General features: G+C 45.4%; 1 protein-coding gene across 2 annotated transcripts in view; it reads right to left on the reverse strand.

Annotated features, from left to right (window-relative positions):
- Positions 1-8,933: 8,933 nt before the first annotated feature.
- LOC135912682 (uncharacterized) overlaps positions 8,934-21,950 on the reverse strand; it is a 169,675-nt gene continuing 156,658 nt past the window's right edge. For both annotated transcript variants that reach the window (XM_070522279.1, XM_065445195.2), the window contains 4 exons: positions 21,002-21,119; positions 17,102-17,275; positions 13,363-13,473; positions 8,934-9,144 (listed from right to left, as the gene is read on the reverse strand). In XM_070522279.1, the coding sequence (XP_070378380.1) occupies positions 9,001-9,144; positions 13,363-13,473; positions 17,102-17,275; positions 21,002-21,119 (547 nt within the window). In that variant the 3' untranslated portion in view covers positions 8,934-9,000. The remainder of the gene's footprint in view (positions 9,145-13,362; positions 13,474-17,101; positions 17,276-21,001; positions 21,120-21,950) is intronic.

The raw sequence follows: 21,950 nt of genomic DNA on the forward strand, positions 1-21,950 counted from the left end.
GCGGGGTCCTTTCGCGCGATCGAAGACGGTGCGTTTCCTCCCTGCTTTCCTCACATGCGTGCACGTGATGGAGCCGTGATCCTTGGCTCGACATGCGCGCTTTCACTCACGACGACTGCGTTATCTCCTTGAGACTTTATACCGAACATCACGGGTGACAGCGACGGCCAAAAAGCGTCTGTACTGTCCTTGTAATTGCTACCACAATAGAAAGATGCGGTGGATTCTTGTTCTTGCAAAGCTGTTATGTTTAATACGTTAAAGCGCAATATATCTGGTCCTTGACGTCAGTTTCTAGTGCAAAACAATAAAGGCAAGTCCTCAAGTAAAGGTACACAATTGTTCTGTGATTGTGATCGACTCCGCGTGACGTCACTACCAAATTATAATGATGGTATGTTCTACTGTTGTTGTCTAGTGATATTGTCAATTACCCTAAGATCACCTATACTCTATCGACTATAAGAAAGATTGATGCACAGCAAAAAGAACAACTGCAAAATGTTTTAATCGTGTTTCTCAAGATTCCTTAACATTTTTTTTTATTTTCCGTTCCAAATGTATTCAGCGAAACTACACGCCATACCACGAAAGACGCTTGAATGCTCCGTTTTAGATTATAAGCACTGGACTTCTATAATGTCTTCATTTATTTTGAATTCTCTCTGCGGTCGTCTCAGGAGCTGAGTCGGAAGGGCTCCGCAATAAACGAGTGTCACTCCATGCTCGTGCCAGCAATACACAACAGCACGATATTAAAGATAGGGTTCCCTGCATGGACACACGCACATGTAAGGCTCCGTAAGGGGGGAAGGCCGGAGTAAAGGAGGTTGTCTGCAACGTTGCCCTCAGCTGGAGAATTGCGCGAACACCTAAAGCCTACCCTGAAAAGGTCGCTGATATCAGGCAACGCAGCCCTACGATAATATCTCACTAAACATCCGACTTCACTTGTCCAGAGTACGCAGCTACGTAGAATACATCAAGAGCGATAGACTCCTACGCACCTGTAAACACCTCGTTAGGCACCTGATACTGCGCCAACGGAAGGAAATATTTATCAGGATTATACTCGCCACCCAGGCCTCTACACCAAGCATCACACATATGTGACAGACACTTGCGAAATAAAGTGCAGGCATAAATATTACTGTCTTCATCTGATGAACATTCTGTAAATCCTTATGCGTCGCAAAACTGCAACACCTCTTATCGTAGTGTTCATCATCAGAAAACCGATGAAACCAAAGGACATCTAGAAGCAGAAAACTTTTTAAACATTAAGAGAGGCCATTCTGGCTAACGGAGGACAACTTCTCATATTTACCCGCTTTGATGTATGCTAATAATCTTTGGCATCCCCTTTAGAACGGCATGGTGACCAATGGTCGCATAGCCTGCTTGATTTGTTCTTTAACTGTTCTTAACAAGTCTTCGCCGGCAGTAAATCAAGAACAAGTCTTAGGTATAGAAAGGTTTGCTATTTGGACTTTAAACAGCATGCGCATGACGATTGTTCAAAAGAACACACCACAGCCGCAACCTCGGGGCGCAGCTGTTTCCACAAAGGGTCATTAGTCATCAGTCTGACTGCGGAAAGCGAGCACAAGTGTGAAGACTCAGCACTCTTAAGAAACATTTGCAAGCCACCTCATGCAGAATCGAAAAGATTCCCGTGCCCATAAGGGTAGAAATTTCGTTAGTGGGCTCGATGACACAGAAACCTAGTCACAGCAAATTTTCTTCTGCCATCAAGCTAAAGGTTCGCTTATTGGCAAAGATGAAAGCAGACATCATATTGCGTTGCGCGCTGCGCTTGCCAGTGTGCGCAGTGTTGATTGTACTGTAGAAGGCACGTTCGTTGTACCACACATCTGTCCAACAGGAAGCACTGTGCCTTTCGCACGTGATGATATAGGCAAGAATGACTCGGAAACGGAACTGGTCACAGCGCCCGAAAATGAATATGGTGGGTCGTCGACAGAACTTGAAATATTTAGTTGTGTGCAACATTGTGTAATGCATGTGAAGCGTTTTAGTAAGCTAGAAGATGTGCTTTTTAAGCAAAAAAGGCAAATCGTAAAGTTTGGAGTATTGCACCATAGATTTTTTATATCTGTATCTTGATTCCATACGTAACCAAATGATAATGTCACCATTCCTATCATCATTGCTTTTTTTCTAAATAACAAAACAAAATTGTGCGCCACTTATTCAAAAGGTGAAATTCTGAACTTGAGACGAATCATTTGGCCCGTATAATAATCTATTTACGTTTGCAATCAGTTTGGCATTAGCCTCCCGTAGCCAATCAGTTCGTGTTGCCGCCGCATCCACTGTCGATGAAGCCTTTGCATCTCCCCCTCCAAAAAATTATAGTATCATGATGATATCCTCAGCGTACAGTTGCCAACAAGCAACCATTTGGCCATGAGTGCATAGAAAAAGGGCCCACTAAATGAATAGCTTGCCTGATTTTCAGGTGGTATATTGATCGATGCATTCGTAATGGCCCGTGATATTTCTCGGCAGTTCCCTTACAGAGAGGAAGTACTATATGCACGTCCAACCAGAATGTACATGTTTTCACATACAAATTGTGAAAGTTGAAATCACAAACACTCGAGAGAATGATGGACACCCTTCTCCGAGATTTGTAGCGGACCATCTGACTTTGTTATGCCAATGACATAATCGTTTTTGCTACAACCTTTAAAACCCACATTGAGCGCCTCGCGACTTTCTGTGCTGTGTTTCGCGCTGCGAAACTTGCATGAAACCTCTGCATGCATGTCCTTGCATGAAACATTTGTGGAAGTTTCCTGAACAATTTGAGACCACGAAGCATGTAGCCACTTAGAGCAAAATATAAATAAAGAAGGGGAGGTGTCAAAGTGAGGACCACAGGTATTAAGGTCTGGAATATTTCTGTACGTACCGACTGCCCTAGCAACACGTACTGCTAAGTTTCCTGGCATGATGAACATTTTCAAAGGCGCATGATTCCACGTCACTAATAAAGGTTGACGGAAAAAAACCAGTGACCAGCGACAAAGGACATGAAGAGATGTTCGCACCACGACTGGTCTATCAATTGAACTTTATTAGAATATCTCTTCTTGTCCTTTGTCACTTGTGATTGTTTTTTTTCTTCAACTATGGACCAACTGGGGGGCCCCGATGTCAACCCTTCTGCTAATAAAGGTCTGGTCAACGAAAGCCGGTCTATCGAAACGATTCCAGCAATACTGTTCACAAAAAAGTAAGATATTTCAAACGACACTTTGAACAGCAGTGAAACATAAGCAAGAAGAAAACCAAAAGCTTATTTTAGCTAAGGTGGCTTGCGTTATTTGTTGCCAGGAACCCTGTTTTGTGTCATCAGAGCAATTACATATTGATGCTCTTTGCATTTGTCAGACTTCTTGCGATATCAATAAAACATTTATGCATTCGATATATGTTATGTAGTGTTCAGTGACGTAGTAGAGCTACAAATAAACTGCAGTGGAGCATAATAAGGGTCCTTAGAAGACAGCTTTTGCTTTAAGTGAAATCCCATTTTAATATTGAGAGATCTGTAAAACCTGTGAATACTTTAACGATGCAAACACTCGACAAATTTCAATGAAGTAGGTCGCATTCAAGAGGTACGGTATAGTTATAGTGATTCTTGCAAACGGAAATACAATTTAAGGTCTTTTTAAAAAGAAAGGTCGAAAATTGTCACATTCACGAAAAATTAAAGCGTGAGACTTACAAATGTGTACCACTTCCTCAAATGTTATCATCATCATCACCATGTTTTATCTCTACTGCAGCACGAAGACCTCTCCATGTGATCTCCACTTACACCTGTCCTACGCCAACCGATTCCAACTATCGCCCTCAAATTTCCTAATTAGATAGCTCCACCTAGTCTTTTGTAGTCCTAGACTGCGTTTCCCTTCTCTTGGTACCCATTCTGTAACCCTAATGGTCCAACGGTTATGTAACCGGCGCATTACATGAACCTACTGAGCTCCAGTTTTTCCCTTGATGCCAATTAGAATATCGTCTATACCCGTTTGCCCTCTGATCCAAACCGCTCTCTTTCTGTCTCTTAACGTTATGCCTAGCAACCTTCGTTCCATCGCTCTCTACGCGGACCTTAACTAGTTCTCAAGCTTCTTTGTCAGTCTCTAAGTCTCTGCCCCATATGCCAGCACTGTCTCTTAACGTTATGCTTAGCAATCTTCGTTTCATCGCTCTCTGCGCGGACCTTAACTTGTTCTCAAGCTTCTTTGTCAGTCTCCAAGCCTCTGCCCCATAAGCCAGCACTGGTAAAACGCACTGATTGTACACCTTCCTTTTCAATGATAATGGTAAGCTTCTAGTCTGGAGCTGACAATGTCTGCCGTATGCAATCCAACCCACTTTTATTTTTCTGTGAATGAGAGATCGCAACTATACAAGCAGCATTATTTCTAGCATATAAAGCCAAGATGTTTGTTATATAAATTTACAGGTTCAGCAAAAGTTTAACAAACATTAAAATGACTTTGCGTAAGCTTTTCGGAGGAATTAACGGCACATTTAGGGGAACGCCCTTTGATTGAGCTGCTGAGACAACGCAGTGGGCACCACCCGATGCGTGTGTCGGCGTTTATGTAAATTTCACGTCAGAAGAACAGAACAGACATATTGGAATAGCTTTACGTTACAGGGACCCAGCGGATAACAATATTTTTGTGTACGCAGAAGTATACCCGGCGAGCAAAGGACAACTCGTGGCAAAGCCAGCGGAAGTGGCAAACAAAGCTTCGCATTGGCACTGCCTGAAGACTTCAATTTTGATGCCTTACGAACCTAATGCCGGTAAAAAACTTAAAGCTCACGCCAAGCTGTGTACTGTCCACTTAGATGTCGCTAGGCAGCCTCTATAGTAGTGTTCGCGACAGTGAATTCAGTCGTCATAGCCTGCGGCGTCCAGAATTGCAAGCCGAGACAGGTATGCTGCAAAAGTGGTAGCGTTTTCTAACGTGCGCAGGTCTCGGACTAGCTGATATTAGTAGACGTTACACGAGCAGAACCAAGCCTAAGCTTCATCCAATGCCAGAGCTGACGTGATCTAGACAGGTACTTCGCCAGCAATATAAGCTGACGTCTGCTACTTACGTAGGCTACGTTGTGACATTGTTCAGATAATCTCGTTGAGTGCCCACTACCCAGTGGCCACGACCATTGGGTGCCCACTGGCTCATTTTTAATGTGGCCACTGCGGGACCAGCCACAACGGCACCTTAATGTTTTCCCAAGAAATCGGGAACTGCAAGTGACAGACGTCACCAAGAAGCGACAACACGTCACAAGTAGTGATGCACACGGGTAAGCGTGCATTATGCAAACGTGCACCGCCCGCCTTTTGGATCTTTTTGCTGCTTGGCCGGACGTCTTGATGAAACATAAATGCACCTAGAGTATCAGATACTTTTTCAATGAAGTAAAAAGCCGTCTTTACAGCTTTTAAGATCTTTAACTGTTAGTGTCTTCAAGAGATCGCGATTACATAAATCAAAAGTGCGCATGGTCAAAACAAGCTTGTAATGTAGTGTAATTAGTTTGTTGAAAACTTCGTTATACAATGCCACAGTATATAGAATGAATAGTAAGGCTTCTTTTTTGTTCTGTACCCGTTCATTCTTCGTTTCCGAAAAAGGCTGCCTTCATGTTTATTAGAGGCAGTGATCATACGACATAGTCTGTGGGTCTGTACACAACGGTGGCAGAGATGGGGTTATATATACAGAACCCTTGACTACCAACATGCCAAATCAGGAGACAGCTTAGCTCTTTTGTGTTAGACATTGAGGCAATATTTATTTACTGGAGAATATGAAGCTCTGTTACGGGTGATCACGCTGCACAATAATCAGTTGCTGTCAGATAGTGTGATGCATAAAAGTGCGGTGGTTCCTTATATGTGAAATACGTCTTCATAACTCTTCTTACAAAGTAGAAAGAAACGTAGTTCAATGTCCGTGCTTTTTTGTCAGAAATTTCAATGCCCTGCTCAAGTCAACATAAAAGTGACTGTACATTTACCCGCTTAAACATATTAATGTTTAGAATGACACAATTTCGTGAGCTCATACGTGTCAGTTTAGGCTAAACATCACCTTCTACAGCATGTATGTAGCTACAGTATGTATGATGGTAAAAGCTGACTTGGGAAAAAGAAGCGCTATAGCACACGTGACGAAGTGGCACGCCAGCTGTAGCCCCCTTCATTGGTGCCACATTGAAATCTTCCCAGTATATGTACATGCCTGAGGCATGCTTCGGTGTCAAATGTATTTCCGTTACACTCATTGAAAAATCAACTGTTGTCTTCGACGTGCCATGGAGGTCATATCTGCCTTTTCCCAAGAGCTATTCCGCACGTTCATGTGCTGGTGGCCTGCGTCAAATGTGTGATTTTTTTCAGTGAACAGAAGCCCTAGCACAAATTGAAATGTGCCAAACCATTTCGCGAACGATTTTATTGCTTCATTGCTAAGAGGTTGAATTAAAGCGCAACAAAGCTGATGTACACTCATTAGCAACCACACCGCCATTGATACTAGGTTTGACAACCTGTTCTCTATCGCATTAGCCTCTCCTAATCATGCCTTCGCACGCTGTAGTAGAGTAGCGTTACATTCCAAGCGATGAAATAAGCGCAAACGAGAAATATTTGTTTTCGGAATAGGGGTGGCTTATTGACGGCGACCCAATCATATCGGTTCGACAATATATATATATATATATATATATATATATATATATATATATATATAATTATATATATATATATATATATATATATATAAGCGTGTGTTCGTGTGTGCTTTGAGGATCGCTGGTCCACCAGCCGTAAACGTTCACTATGTCTTGCAAGAGGTTCGTTGTATCTTTCCTGCATGTGTTACGTCGGGTCCTGCGTGCCACAGACCACAGTGGTCTTTGTCGCATCCCTCTTTCCTGAACAGTGACCCATACGAGATCAAGCATTTCACAATTTAATTGGTTTAAGTGCTGATCAAGTAACTCTGACATCGCCTAGCGGCACCAGCATGCCGGAGGAGTTATTTGCGCAGCATTCTTTTTATGCCAATTTTATATATGAGTACATATGATATATGAGCAGAAGTCATACGGATGTTCTGTAATAATGCTGTAGCACTGAATATGCGGATTCAATTCATTCATGTTATGTACCGCATTCCCCAAGTGTCTCACGCGATGAAGCAACTACCGTGTATTCGGTAGCAGCAGGTCCAACACACGAACCACGATCTTCTGGAGCGCAGCTGTTGGGCGCCCGTTGCTTCGTTGAACGTCGGCGTGCCTGGGCGTCGCGCCTCGTAACCGAGCAAACGAGCACAGCGAAAGATGAAAGCGAGTGCGGAACGTAACGCGAGCTGAAAAAAGTAACCTCTCGCTGCCACGAGAGGGAAGGCAAAACGAGGAGGAAGGCGAAGGAGGAGGCTATGTCGAAATCATGAGGCGGAAAGCGGAAGAGGAGCGGAGGAGAAGCGGCCAGCGCATGCGCTCACTTACCGACGGCCACGGCATCCGCAGCTGCGTTGGCGTTCTCATGTGTGCTTCCGAGAGGGGACCACGGCGGCGTGAAGGGGGGAAAGGTAGGGTCATAGGCAGCGTCAGCTGCAGAGGTTAGTCTGCGGTACTAGCATGTGTGACGGGCCAACTCCTTTTGCAAGTGGCGATTACTAGCGGCTGCGAGTAAGGCTAACTGTGACACTCCCTCGGGTGGTGTCACCGCTCACACTGGTGGCCCGATTTCCCCACGGCAAAGGGTTCCTCTCGTTGATGGAACGAACGCGTGAGAAGAAAAGCGTAGTGGTGTGCAAGACGGGCTGTGCGGCGACGATGGTTACGATACGGCGCCAGAGTAGCGCGCGTCGTGTGTCTGGGAACACAGCGCTGCATGAGCGGAGGTCTGTCGGCGGCAGCTGCTGTGAATCGCGACCACGCACAACCCACGGTCCGCCTTTCGCGATCTCCTGATTAGCGAAGCACTCCCGGCAAACTTCGCTCCGTTTGCAATGTGCCGCACGAGACAGATTGTCCTTGCTAGCTACGCTACTCACAGCGTTCACTTCCTAATATTATCCCATTGTAGTGACCATCAAGTACACAGTAGAAAAACTGTGAATGGCGAAACTAACTTTTACTGGGCGAACTTCTTCACACACATAAAAAAAGAACAGGCTACACTGAAAAAAAAAACGGCAGCAGCGAACAGCGGCGAAGGAGACGTTCATATCCCTCCCTGTGAAATTCCCTTGTCGGATATTTCTGTGCGCGCAATGCTGTCAGAATAAATAAATAAATAAATAAATAGGAAAATAGATGAATACATAAATAAATAAATAATTGATTACGTAGTTTTCAATTTCGCCTTTTGTCATCACACATCTAATTAGAGCTCCCTTGTCGGCCTCTATAAATTTTACAAGGTCCTAACGTTAAAGGAGTTACCAACACGACAAGAACATACCTTTAAGGGAGAAAACATTTTTAGTGTAGGTGGTGGGCGATCGTTGTTTAGGCCATTCGGAGCATTTGTTAAATGGAGGTAAGATTATCGCATACTTGTCGACGTAGCATTTTAACAGTCACAATATGGCGATGAAATTTATAACACCAATGCGTATTTTGATATTTGTAAATTGAAATTGATAAAAATTAATCCGGTGTCCTATATTGTGTCTCTTGCATCCAAGGAGTATTCCCCATTACTATAAAAGATGTTGCTAAAATTCTGGCCTTGCATTCTGAATAGCAATGTAAGCAACAGCGGTGCTCTGAACGATGCATCATCTTTCTTTTTGAAACGTCAGCCGCAGTGATGCGTGTAATCGCTGTAGAATCAGGCACTTGCTACGAAATTGGTTTCCTTTGTTATTTACGCCAGGTTGTGCGTGCACTTGCGCAGCGTGGATGGCCACAATGGCTTCAGGCGAACGTGTCCAGGTACTCTCGCAGCTTCTGCTCCCGTTCGAAGCTTCCGCTGCATTCCCAGGTGGAGTCAGAGAGGTGCGTGTCGAACAGGAGCCAAGCGATCTTGCGGCGCACGGGGCGACGCATCACTCGGTCCACCTGCCGCCAGAGGTTAAGCAAACGTTTGTTGGTCCACATATTTACATGCAGTCCATTACCCTCGAGCTCCGAGGTAAGCACCAAATCCACACAAAAAAAAACGCTACAATTACGAAAACGTACGCAGACCTCGTTGCCCGATCACTGTCGACTGTAATGCGAATAGCCATCGAGCACTATTGTGACAGGCCATATTAATGAAGTTGGGCTTATTTAATACCTGTAGTGGAATTCGGAGACTCGTTGCTTCGGCTATATGCCTCATACTCCGATATTGTCTCATTTTGCTGGGGCACTCGCGTTTCAAGCTCGCCGATGAGCTTGTAGGCATGACGGCGACTTTATGATGCCGACGCAGTGACGACAGAACGACAAAGTAAGAATGACGCTGATTGAAGGACAAACGCGTATAATGATGATGAAATGATGACAATTAGATTTGGATTCCTGAATTAGAATGATTGTATAACGACGACGACGACCTCAAAACAACGGGAAGACAACCATACAACGACAATGAGGTCACGACTGCACAACAACGATGGCGCGACGATTACGGTATGATCAGAACTGAATTTAGAAGCGGGAATTCTGACGGTCGCAGGAGCGAGGTGACACGAGGACGCAGACGCTGCCATACATCCGCTGTCACACCTTCAGCGGATGTATGACAGCGTTTGCGTGAGGACGGTGCGATGATATCGGTAGCGTAATAACGGCGGCATAATCACGACTGAATGACCACAGCGTGATTACGATAGAATGAAGAACAAGGAATAACGTCGACGACTTGATGAAGGTGGTATGACAATGATGGTATGACGATAATGGGACGAGGACACTGAATTGACGGCCATGGCGAAAGGACAGCGTGACGGCGATGACATGACCACAACGGTTTGACAACGACCGCATGGCGAGAGACGGATGACGAAGTAGCAGTCACAATGATGGATTGACCGCAACGGAACCTCGAGGACAGTATGACAGCGAACGCATGACGACGATGCAGAGAAGAGGATGGCATGTTAACGGCATGAAGCCAATGGGATGAAGAGTATGATTACATGGACTTGATGATTACCCGAACAAGAAACCTGCATAGTACAATGGCGTGAAGACGGTGGCATGATGAGAATCTGATAATGAATCTGTAGTAACGATTACGTCAGTACTACGAGAACGTTACGACGGTGGTCTAACAGTGGAGACATGATGGCGACTGTCTGACGGTGACGTCATGAATCATATGGGATAGTCACCTAGTATTTAATGACGACAACATGACACCAATAGAATGAAAAAGAAAGACTGACGTCGATGGAACAAGATGGTGGCATGACGGGAATGGGTAACGTTACTGAAGCGATGACAATGATAAACGGACACCGTGACGACCGTAGAGATCAATATAGACAGAATGGGCCATTGGGTCAGCGTAAGAAGGCAGAAAGAAAGAAAGAAAGAAAGAAAGAAAGAAAGAAAGAAAGAAAGAAAGAAAGAAAGAAAGAAAGAAAGAAAGAAAGAAAGAAAGAAAGAAAGAAAGAAAGAAAGAAAGAAAGAAAGAAAGAACTCTATTCGCATTAAAAACACCTACGGTGAGATCAATATGAAAAATGGGTGATGTAAGTTGTAAAAAGCTGAAGAATGCTGATATTATAACTCTGAAGAACTTGAGTTGGTTTAGCATTGAACTGACATTTAATTCTACCTGCCTCCTGAAATTCTACGCACCTGTGCTGCAATGCACTGTGTTGCGAGTCCCCCCACTCTCTTGCTATTGTAACCTGCCGGTCCTGCCATAGTCTTCGCAGCCTTGCCTCACTCCGTACTGGCCTACCCTAACCTTGCCTGGCCGCCCTCCCACCTGGCCTTACGTATGTATTTCTCATTCTGTACATTTCATAAGCAAAAGCGGCCGGCAAATGGCAAACTGCACTTATGACAGAAGTGTTTGTAAATTTCACGTCAGCGCTGACGTTCATGAAAACAAAAAGCTCTTCCACCATAATTGTTCATAAGGGCAAACTGCAGCTAATCTTGAACACAGATATGTGCAAGCGAAGACGGTCGGAAGAAAACACTTATCAATTCGGTACCAGGGCCCATATTCAGAGAATACCCTTGCGCTAGAATTGTTCGGGAGAGCAAATGCGGGCAGTCCTTATGCAGGACATATTATTGGCGAAGGATGCCAGCCAATGGAAAACGGCACTGACGAAAGAATGGTTTTCTGAATTCCGCTACAGGACATTCGTATTCAGAAAAAAAAACTTGTCATGCTAAAGTTATTCGTAAGATCGAATGCTAGCCAGTCATAATTTGGGGCATTATATTAGAGAATAAGGGTGGCCAATGGCAATTTGCACACACGCACAAACAGTTTTGTGAATGCAACCGAATTCGCAACGCTTTTCTTTCGTAAACTCTGTTTGGTTTTGGCCAGCCACCTTCGTTGATGCTATGTCTAGCACCAAGATCCATTCAATTTTCGCTTTCGAACCACTCTAGCAGAAGAGGTTTTGTGGGCACGAACCTACGGCATGTAACCATATAAAGCTCTTGTGCTATTTACGTTCGAGCCAGAAGGTTTTACGGGCTCATCAACTCAAGCTATTGCAACCATGGCGCTCAGCCATCTGCGATTTCATTCTGTATTTTACGCATTTTTTATAACAAAATGCACTGTCCTAAATATTTTACCGAAAAAGGAAACCTTTTTCTCCAGCTCAGTCTCCGCCGGTGCTTTTTCCTAGGACACAGAATCATATATTTCATAAAGTGCATTGCTAAATACTGTGCCTTTCTTCCGAAATAAAGACATTTCTCGCGAAAATGAAAACAGTATTTGCAAACAAACTTCCATGCACAGATGTATATAGTTATTTCGTCTATCTTTATGGCCCGTTAAATACTGGCGAAATGACCCAAATTGGCATGTTTCAATTGACTTCTACAATGACATAAATTTGATGCTAGATAAGTGCAGCAGCGCGTAGAGGCGGGATAAATATGCAAAAAACTCACTTGTTAGCTATGATTAATCACCGATTGAACACGCAATGGGTCCAAGTAAAATAACGCGAATTGCACATCTGAATTGCATATTGCGTTGCTTCTGATCAAAGAAAGCGGAGCGGGGCGGCTTTGCGGAATTAATTTTACTTTTAAGCGAGGAAAAAATGGTGTTGGCCTCTCTGGTCTCAAAATTGGCATCATGTTTTTTTCTTCGCCGCTAAGCCTCCTCGCGGCAGCTATGCAACACCTACGACAACGAGTTAACGACCGCGCAAGCAGGGACGGAAAGAAAAACATTAAGCGTTACTTAAGGTGTCACAAAAAGAGCGATGCGCGTAATAGAGCAATCGTGGATAGTTGATATTCTATTTGACACTAAAAAAAAATGAAATTGGGCAGGCCACCTAATGCGCAGGGTAGATAACTGGTGGACCATTAGAGTTACAGAATGGGTGTCAAGATAAAGTAAGCGCAGTGCAAATTGGGAAATCCTCAGGCGCACTTTGGAACCACCTAGCGCAAGGCACGGGTAAGGAGATGGCAGGAAGAGGCCTTCGTCCTATAGTGGACTTTAAATTAGGCTGCTGCTGCTGCTGCTGATGATGATGATGATGAAGAAGAAGACGAAGACGAAGACGAAGAAGAAGAAGAAGAAGAAGAAGAAGAAGAAGAAGACGAAGAAGAAGAAGAAGAAGATGATGGTGATGATGATGATGATGATGATGATGATGATGATGATGATGATGATGATGATGATGATGATGATGGTCTGGCGCATAGATAAAAGCGTTCAGGTGTCTATACAGAGACGCGCATGGGGCGCCTCCACTGCGTCTAAGTTGTTTTCAGCACCACTGCGAAAAGTTTCGCTGAAGCACAACTGCAACCACGTGTCGCTGTCTGTTGTTGACCTGCGCGGCGACTTCACACGGCACCTCAACTAAAGATGCACGATGTGCAGTAATGCGCTGAGTTGACAGCCCGTCTTTGCTTCTTCGTCGTTTATTCTGAGCCTTTGATTCCGCTTCGCTCCGATACGACGACGCAAATAAAGTGCGCTGTCGCTTTAGTTGCACTCTTAACGTAGCCTACGGTCATTTTAGCTTAGACATTGCTTACGAAGGGCGGAGCTTAGTGAGTTCTGTCCGACGTTCTTTGATGCAATGCGAAACAATAATAACTAATAATTCCAGGACTTACCTTTTTCTTCATTGTCTCCCAGGTATCGTAGAAGAAGACGGATGTTGAAGTGGCTCCAAAGTGTACGGGAAGGTCCTCCATTTTCGTGAGCTTCACGTGTGGGTCACACACCTGCGTCCAAAGGGAGTGGTCATGGCAATCAAGGCAGCACGGAACAGAAAAGCTTGGAAAAGGTGTTCCATCCGCAGGACCTACACCACTTTTAAACATAAAACGCACTGTGTATCCAAACGTCTCACTACGAAACAGTGCCCAGAAAACAACTGCTATTTTACTAACTAGTAGCTTCCCCCACAAATCGAACTCGTGGATTAGGCACGGCCAGAAATGTCCTGACGGAGGGCGAAGGGATAAATGGTTAAATTATGCTTAATTTATCAGCGTCCCATCTGCAGGACTAAGTAGTAGGGTGGAAAAAAACTTTGTTTTCTAGATTTCTTCTTCACGCGAATTATAGACGTATCTTGCTGCCCTCAATTTCCGACTATGCACATTTTCTTTGAAATTTAAATTTTTAGTTGTTTTTACACCACTTATACTTCAGCCCTATTTTACTAGCCTCCCTTGCAGATTCATTCATGAAATGTTGACTCCATCAGTGGAGGAGATCAACACTGATGTGCTTCTACTAAGGCATCTAGCGTTCTTCAGCTCTAGGCACTGATCTCGGAGGCTGTGTCACTATGCAGTTTGGCTAAGTTCGCAAGTTGTGGGCATAGTAACGATGGCACCATCTCGCATCGGTACAGCGCTGCAAGTTCTAACGCAGTAATACGCTAATTCAATAATATAGCGACAATTAGATCGAGAACGCTGTGAAGACGTTGCAAGGGCTGCATTTGATTGCGGATAACTTTAACGAGGCTTTCTCAACGGTCTTATAATTGAAGCATTGTAACAAAATTTACTTGCGCACCTTTCGCAGAGGCGCAATACGAAAAGGTGCTATGTTTTTGCCAATTTCAGTGCAGCAGACCACAATGGTGTAGATTGCACTGGTCACGCGATGTGCACGAGGTAGCTTTCGTATAAAAAAAATATGACTTAGGTGCATTTTTCTGCTAGTACCGTTCCCATCACCCGTCTTCTTAAGATATATTGTAGCGGCCCCTTTTTATACAACCCTATCATTGCCCATATCTGCCAACAAGTGCGAAAACGTTTATGCTGTTTGTGGAGGAGAACGTGAAATTTCGCTGTGTGACGCTTCCACCGCCCACAGCTCTGGCGGAGAAATGTTTCATAAGCCATACTGACCACGGACGCGTTTGCTTGCATCACGTGCTTCTAGCCGCTCTTTTAATGCGAAAACATTAAATGGAACCGAACATACGGCGTTGGTGGCGTGATCAAAACATGGTGCAAAAAGGCTACGAACCCACGACCTTTAGTGGGAACCGAACCCATAAACATTGGCGTTACTGAAAGCGAAATTAATTCATGTACACTTACGTAAGATAGAGTTAATTACGGCTAACCATGTCTAACCCATGTCTAACGCAGTCTAACCCATGAGCTTGCGTTGCGCTAACCTTGCGACAAACACCGTTGGTCATGTCGTCGCGCTTCTGCTGGCATGGCCGCAATGCTTTCGCCTTCATCCACGTAAGGATAACTAAGTGCCGCGTGTGCTTTGTTATTTCGTCTCACCAGCATGGCTTTTTTGGCACCGTTGAAAGCAGGCACACAGTTGCGCTGTGTCATGACACTACAGTGCCCAAGAAACCGAAGAGCTCAGAACCACTTACGAAAGTATATCGATTTAGTGTAACTGTCAGTAACAGTTCAGGTGTCAAAGGTGAACACAGCAGTTCGCAGACAACTAGGTGGCTGGTCACGTTATCTTTTCTATCCATTGCAGTGCTATACAAAATCATAATAACCACATTGAGGGCAATGGCTGCCCTTAGTTTTCCTGCGACAATCCTACGACGATGTGTAGCAAGGCAGGTATTCTGTAAGAGTTCACTAGTGGACATGTTCATTCCGTCTACTACTGAAGTGCCGATTCGCTGTGCCACCTGGTTGCTGCGGATACGCAGCCAAGCCCAGCTAATGAGAGCTTCAACAGTAGAGGAAATGACCTGTCCACTAGGCGGACTACTAAGGAATACCTCCCCAAATGCGACCAGCAAACCAGTACACAAATTGGACACTTGTATATTTGGCTGTTGCCAAGCTGATCTAATATTGTTATCGCAACTTTACTGCAGCGTTAGCTACGTTTTGTGGTGCTTCCGCAACATTGCAGATTGATCTCGTCAGTCAAATAGAGCAATCTACCCCATAATGCGAAAACTACGGGTGAGAGTATGGGTCATCTTGAAGAACAGTTGTTCGCCGAGTTTCTTAGCCGCTCGTCTGCGCGGTACCTAACCGTCTCCCGAAGCAAAGTCTGTCTACAGCCAGAATAATGCTCAATTTTGTTTGTCTGAGTTGACACTTTGTATTTGTATGTGCCCCGGGTGTTTTTCATAAATTCGACGCTGACACTAAAGATTTTGCGTGGACGTTGTAATGAGGTTTCGTTGTTGTTGCTGTATTGTGGCAAAGCCAATGTCAAGCAGACACCATTTATTATTTCATTTGCTAATATGTTGTGTTTACATCAAGCATGATGTATTGCATGCGCTATACGTTATATTGTACTTTCGGCTCATACCACAGTTGTAAGCGTGCCTACGGGTGAATACATTTCCTTGTCAACTTTTGCGCATGTTCTCGTTTGAGTGACCGTATAACGGCTCTGGCTTTTGGCTCAAGGTTACTCGAACGTTGACGTTAACGCGAACTGAAAGTATTTCACGCTTAATACGTTCGAGGAGCTGCACGTAGGGAATCTCGCGCCCAGGTCACAGCGCGAAGCATTCATGAGGGTGCCGGCACAGTGTAGGCAAGCGTGAGGACGAAGACATGCAAGATCGTTACTTAGTTCACCAACCTAAGGCGGCGCGGGTTGCGCGAGTTAGCTAGCTCTGAATGGAAGAGGTAGGTTTCCCTATATGCGCTGTAACATCCTCTATATATTCCACGCGACACCAGTGCTCACCCATAGCAAGCAACTTTCCTATCAGCTAGTCATAGCTTATAGGAAATGGTTAGGGTCATGTCAGCTGTCATTGCATTTCATGCAAAAGCAACAACGCGAGCACGGAGTCGCAGCAGCACCCGACGAACATGGTTCATACTTTAGCAACGACGGGTATATAATAACTGAGAACGTGGCACCGAGGCAGCGAACTACGGGCTCCCGCATATCCGCGCCGGACTGAACAGTCATTGCAAAAATACCGGGCGCTATGTGTACATCCTGCAGTAAACGTCACCTGCTCTTCAACAGCCTCCTCTTGTCTACTAGCAACACCCCGTGTTGGTCTAGTTGGTGTCCCGCTGTCATTGTTAGCGGCGAAAAGGGCATGTGGAAAAAATAACAACCAGTCACAAAAAGCTTGGCACCTTGCGTATATTTCGTCGGCTTTGGCGTCAAGTCCAAGCCTAACTAAGACAAGACTCATTCACGACCAGACGCGGAGACACAGTGGCTGCTTTGGCCATTACGAATCTTCCTGTGGCCCGTGTTGTGCTACATCCTCCACCTTGCTTAATCGCCAACTGGCTCAGCTATCAAAGATCCTCGAAGACGTGCTGTGTTCACCGTTCCGAACCTCTGCGCTTCTCATACAACAGTGGCTGGGCTTCCAGTGTAACATTGAAAAAAAAGGGAACAGTTTACACCTACCTGCTCGTACCCAACGAGAGCGAAGTCAGTGCACGGTGCGTACAGCGCCTTCTCTGGGAGTGTAGTTGCATTCTTGAGCTTGTACATGGTGACTCCCATCTCAAACGAGAGGCCCACGTAGAGCTGCGTCCGTAGGTAGGACTCCGAAGTGAGCAGCAGCGTGGAGTGTTTCTCCTGTAGAAGTGGCAAGGGAGCTCAATCTATATGGGCTCATTCGTATAGCCGTTTGGTTGGCGATGGCAACCGCCGCCACTGCCGCCTCCGCCACCAGTGTCTGTAGCAGCTATCACCGGGAATGAGTAAAAAAAAATACCCAGTTCCCTCTGGCATTGAAAACGCGCCCGCTCCATAAGAGCCGGCTACTCTGTCACTGAGCTGCGCCAACGCATGCTATCATTCCGCGGGAAAATGCCCTATAAACGCGTCCTAGGGCAGGTGGAGACACGCCATGTCATATGCGCGCCGCAGCATCGATGCATGCATGTTTTGCATTGCAGTTGCATACTATTACACCAGGTAGAATGCCATGTAGAAGATGCACAGTATAGCGGTAAAAGGCTGCCAGGAAGGTTTGGGGAAGAGAAAGAAGTTTAAGGAGAGGTAAACAAGAATGGAAGAAAATCCTGATTAAATAAAGCTGGCTAGGTGACTATGTCACCGCTGCATTTCAAGGGGGATGATAATAAGTCATCGTTATCATTACCATCGTATCGTGCAATTTGCCTAACGATGTGAGACGCGCTCCTCGTAGCGTCTATACGTGCACCCTTTGCATCGCAGTTGCATATTATTGCACGAGCAGGCACCACATGTCGCAGTTGCATATAGCAGTGACATGCACCACGTAGCTGGACATGGTTAACTCAAGCAGGCTGGGTGTCTATTTTTCACCACTGCGTTTCAAAAGGGATGCCAATGAATACTCATTATCATCGCCATCAACAGTAAATTACTTTGCCACAGGTCAAGGGATGCGATATGTGCGCCACGTAGTCTGAATACCTGTGTTTACTCTACGGTACACGTTACGGCGCCTCCTCGCAAGGTACTAACCGCTGCTGAAGAAATGAATCGTAGAGCTAAGAACGCGGCTGTAACCAGGCAACATCGTGCTCAGCAAATCGCTGTGCAGCGAGCAGGAGAAGCCGCACTTTGCCGTCGACGCTGGGCTGAGATCTCAGATCCTTCTTGTGAAAACGATGGGAAAAGACTACGCCACGAAGAAACTGTAGTGCGTGCTGCCGAAAAAGGAGCCCCTGTGGTGTAGCTCCTATAGCTTACGCTGCGACTGTGCTGCGTGTACCACGCAGGCCCGTGACTTTTTATTTCACAACCGACTCGGATCAGCGACACATGTTATCCCAGTTTTGTCACATGCGTGAGGCGAAAAGATTTGTGGACAGTATACGCGCTTGAAGCGCACCACCTCAGGGCAACTTTCTCAGCATATCGCAAGAGAGAGCCGACTGCCAAGAAAGAATATTCCCAGTCAGTTACGTAATTACTAGCTTCCCAAGACCCTAAAGCTGAAACTTTGTTCTCATAGAAGCTGTTTCCAATTCTTTGGCCATCATTCTCCCATGTGCGAAAAACTACGTTGGGCGCCGCAAAGGCTGCGACGCCCAACTAAGCGCACTCAAGGATTACAAGGATACAAAACGCACTCGAGGATCAGTTCCATAAGTTGTTCATAATTTGTGACACATAAGCCAGAAATTTCAAAACCAAATTCACAAGCAAGAATACAGGCATGTGGGCAGTGTCACAAAAAGAGAAGGTGAAAAGAAAATCGTAGAGTTTACTGCAATGCCAGCATACAACAGAACATGCGCACTTCCTTTGACCATTAACATAACCACCATAACATGTCTGGAATAATTTTCTTTATGTAGACGAAAGTGCACCAAATATCAATTCACATATCTGAAGCCGTGCTTATGAAGAAAATAACCTCGAAATAATTTAAAATCATGCCTTAATAAGACTTCGTTAATACATTCGTGCAACATCACGACTGACTAGGAACTGCTCTAACAAAAAAGTCTAGCTGAAAAACACGTTTGTGTCTGGGACAAATTCACACTATTTTTTATTCCCGAGGGCTGCTTGCTTCTGTCAAACCGCCAGTCTTTCACCTGCTAGCTGGTGCGAACAATTCTACCATAAGAATATTTTTGCGAGCACAGCGAAAACCACGTGCAAGATTATTCTGGTGCAACTGTCCAATGAATTTCAGTACAGCCAGCAGGTAGCTGCTCCGCATTGCACACTACCAACAGGTGGCAAACAGCCACTTTGTAAAAATTTGTGTTGCACATTTGAAATAGTCGTTCCGAGCTTGTATGCACGCGGAACATCTCCCGACAGTCCGAATCTCAGGCGTCTGCGCAAATCAGTATATTAAAGAAATATGGAGCTTTACGCGCCAAAACCACTTTCTGATTACAAGGCACGCCGTAGTGAGGGACTCCGGCAATTTGGACCACCTGGGGTTCTTTAACGTGCACCTAAATTACCTAAATTTAAGTACACAGGTGTTTTCGCATTTTGCCGCCATCGAAACGCGGCCGCCGCGGCCGCGCTTCGATCCCGCGACCTCGTGCTTAGCAGCCCAACACCATATCTGCTAAGCAACCATGGCGGGTGAGAATCAATAATGATGCTGATCTCTAAATATGGAGCCGTGCTACCAGATTAGGTACAGCCTGCTGAGCCTCCCTGAGCCGGTTTCAACAATAACACATTCCCTTTCTTCTCGTACACCTTACGCCTCATTGCGTGCGCAGTTCTTCTTTAGTCCTGATGAATGCATTGTGCCTAGAATTACGAAACATATCATCTAATCCCAGGAACCGTGCGAATGATCATCAGTACACGTAAACTCCGCCGCGGCCACTGACAGCGCGCTGGTGCATCACGCTCCCCTGTCACGCCTTATGTCGGGGCCTAATGGCGTCATCGCTTCCAGCAACTAATCTGTGGACTTCTCATGTTTATCTTGTTACTACTTTAGGAATACACATGCAGCGTATTTACACGATTATGGCAATGTGAACACATGGCGCACGAAGGGACTAACTTCGGGTAATTAGTTTTGCTGAAAAAGAACCGAAATTTTGGGCCTGGCTAAGCTGACAACGCGCTTCTTCTCGAGAAGGGTAGATGCTTGAGCGTGTTGGTATACACTGTTGAAAAGTCGAAATAGCGCGATACACACGACTTGAAGGATCTAATAAACTGAACTTTGAAATTTGCGAACATTGAAAACCACGATTTCGTTGTGAAGCATCACCAGGGCAGTCTTTGTTCGTGCCCCAATGCGTGGGACCAGGCGCTCTCGCATTTTTCCTCCATCGAAATCCAGCCGCCTCGGCCGGGATCTCATCCCGCGACCTCGTGCACCATAGACGCAATGCCAAGGCGGCGGGTAACACCGAAAGAATACAACAAAACACGCGGTTGCTAATTTACAACTAGGGTGAGTTTTCCGTTTTACTCATACTTATGGATTCGACGCTCATTCACTCTGTGCCTCTTAGGCGCACTGCTCTGCCTGCGGTCCTAGTGGTTTTGTGGTTTCTCCTTCGAGTCCTAAAGCAACACGTGGTGGTGCGCCCCTGTAATGCAATATCGGCGCGCGCACACCGCCGCGCAGCACAGCAATCTGTAGTCGGATACAACTTTAGAAAAAAGGGGAGGCCCCGCCCAGATGACCGAAGCGGCGAAGTCACTGGCCATCCGGCGCATGACGTCGGTCCAAAGTGCACGCCCATTGGTGGATGCTCGTGTGCATCCGCCTTGGAGGAGTAAACGCCCCCTTTTTTCTAAAGTTGTATCCGACTATACACGGGCTTACACTACCTTGTACCGGCGCGACGTGGATCATTCACGTGTACTCACGAAGCCGAGGAAGAGAGAGTTTCTTGAGTTCCAGACGGCCGGTGGCGCCGCATAGCAGATCGTGTCCAACTCCATAGTGTTCACGCTGCTTATGCTTATCAGGATGTCTACGTCAAGCCTGTTTGGTTGGCCATGAGCCGAGAGGTACGGGAGAGAAAAAGAACCGTCTGTGAGTAAAATCATAGTAGACATCTATTGTGGTCGTGCTGCGTCGCAATTTATAACCGGCTCGCCAAGGAATCCGATCGCATGAACTGTGGCGTAGAAGCGCTCGCCATATCTCATTTTGAAGTAGAAGCAGCGCTAAATCCTCATTCACTTTTGTGTGTGTATCCCATGATACTCTGCTCACCTTTCCGCCGATTTGATTGCCACTTGCCCTCGTGCAGTCCATCCTTAAGGCAGCTGAAGCAGGTGCAAAGACGTGTTTATCTGCACTTTAACTGCCTTAAGATGTGTTGCTATTTAGCTCGGATACAGATTCTGCTTTAGGAAGCTGCAGTCTCTCACATTTTCTTTCTGTTTAAAATATTCCGCAGAAAGTTGCTGTTTTTAGGCTGTAAATCAACTACGGCGGGCGAATACTGGTGGTTTTTTTGCACTAGACACTTCACCTAAACACTACGGCTTCGTTTACGGAGACGTACTACTGAGAAGCTATATCGCACATTTTACTGTCGCGATGTCTCTAAACATTCGCGCGCATAGGCTGATGTGAGGCTGCACTGGAGGGCTTAACAGTGGCCTAAAATAAGCTTCAGGTACCCAAACAACGATATTTTTTTTCTTACTCAGGCTAAATAACAATAACCTTATCGTCATTGCTGGTGTAAAAAAAAAGCATTCTTGGCTGATAAATTTACTATCAACTGTTTGTCTAGTCTCCAAAGTGATACACGCATTCTATAAAACCGAATATAGCCAACTAGGATCAGGCGCTATGTTCATA

The sequence above is a fragment of the Dermacentor albipictus genome, chromosome 7 (genome assembly GCF_038994185.2).
Source record: "Dermacentor albipictus isolate Rhodes 1998 colony chromosome 7, USDA_Dalb.pri_finalv2, whole genome shotgun sequence".
NCBI lineage: Eukaryota > Metazoa > Arthropoda > Arachnida > Ixodida > Ixodidae > Dermacentor > Dermacentor albipictus.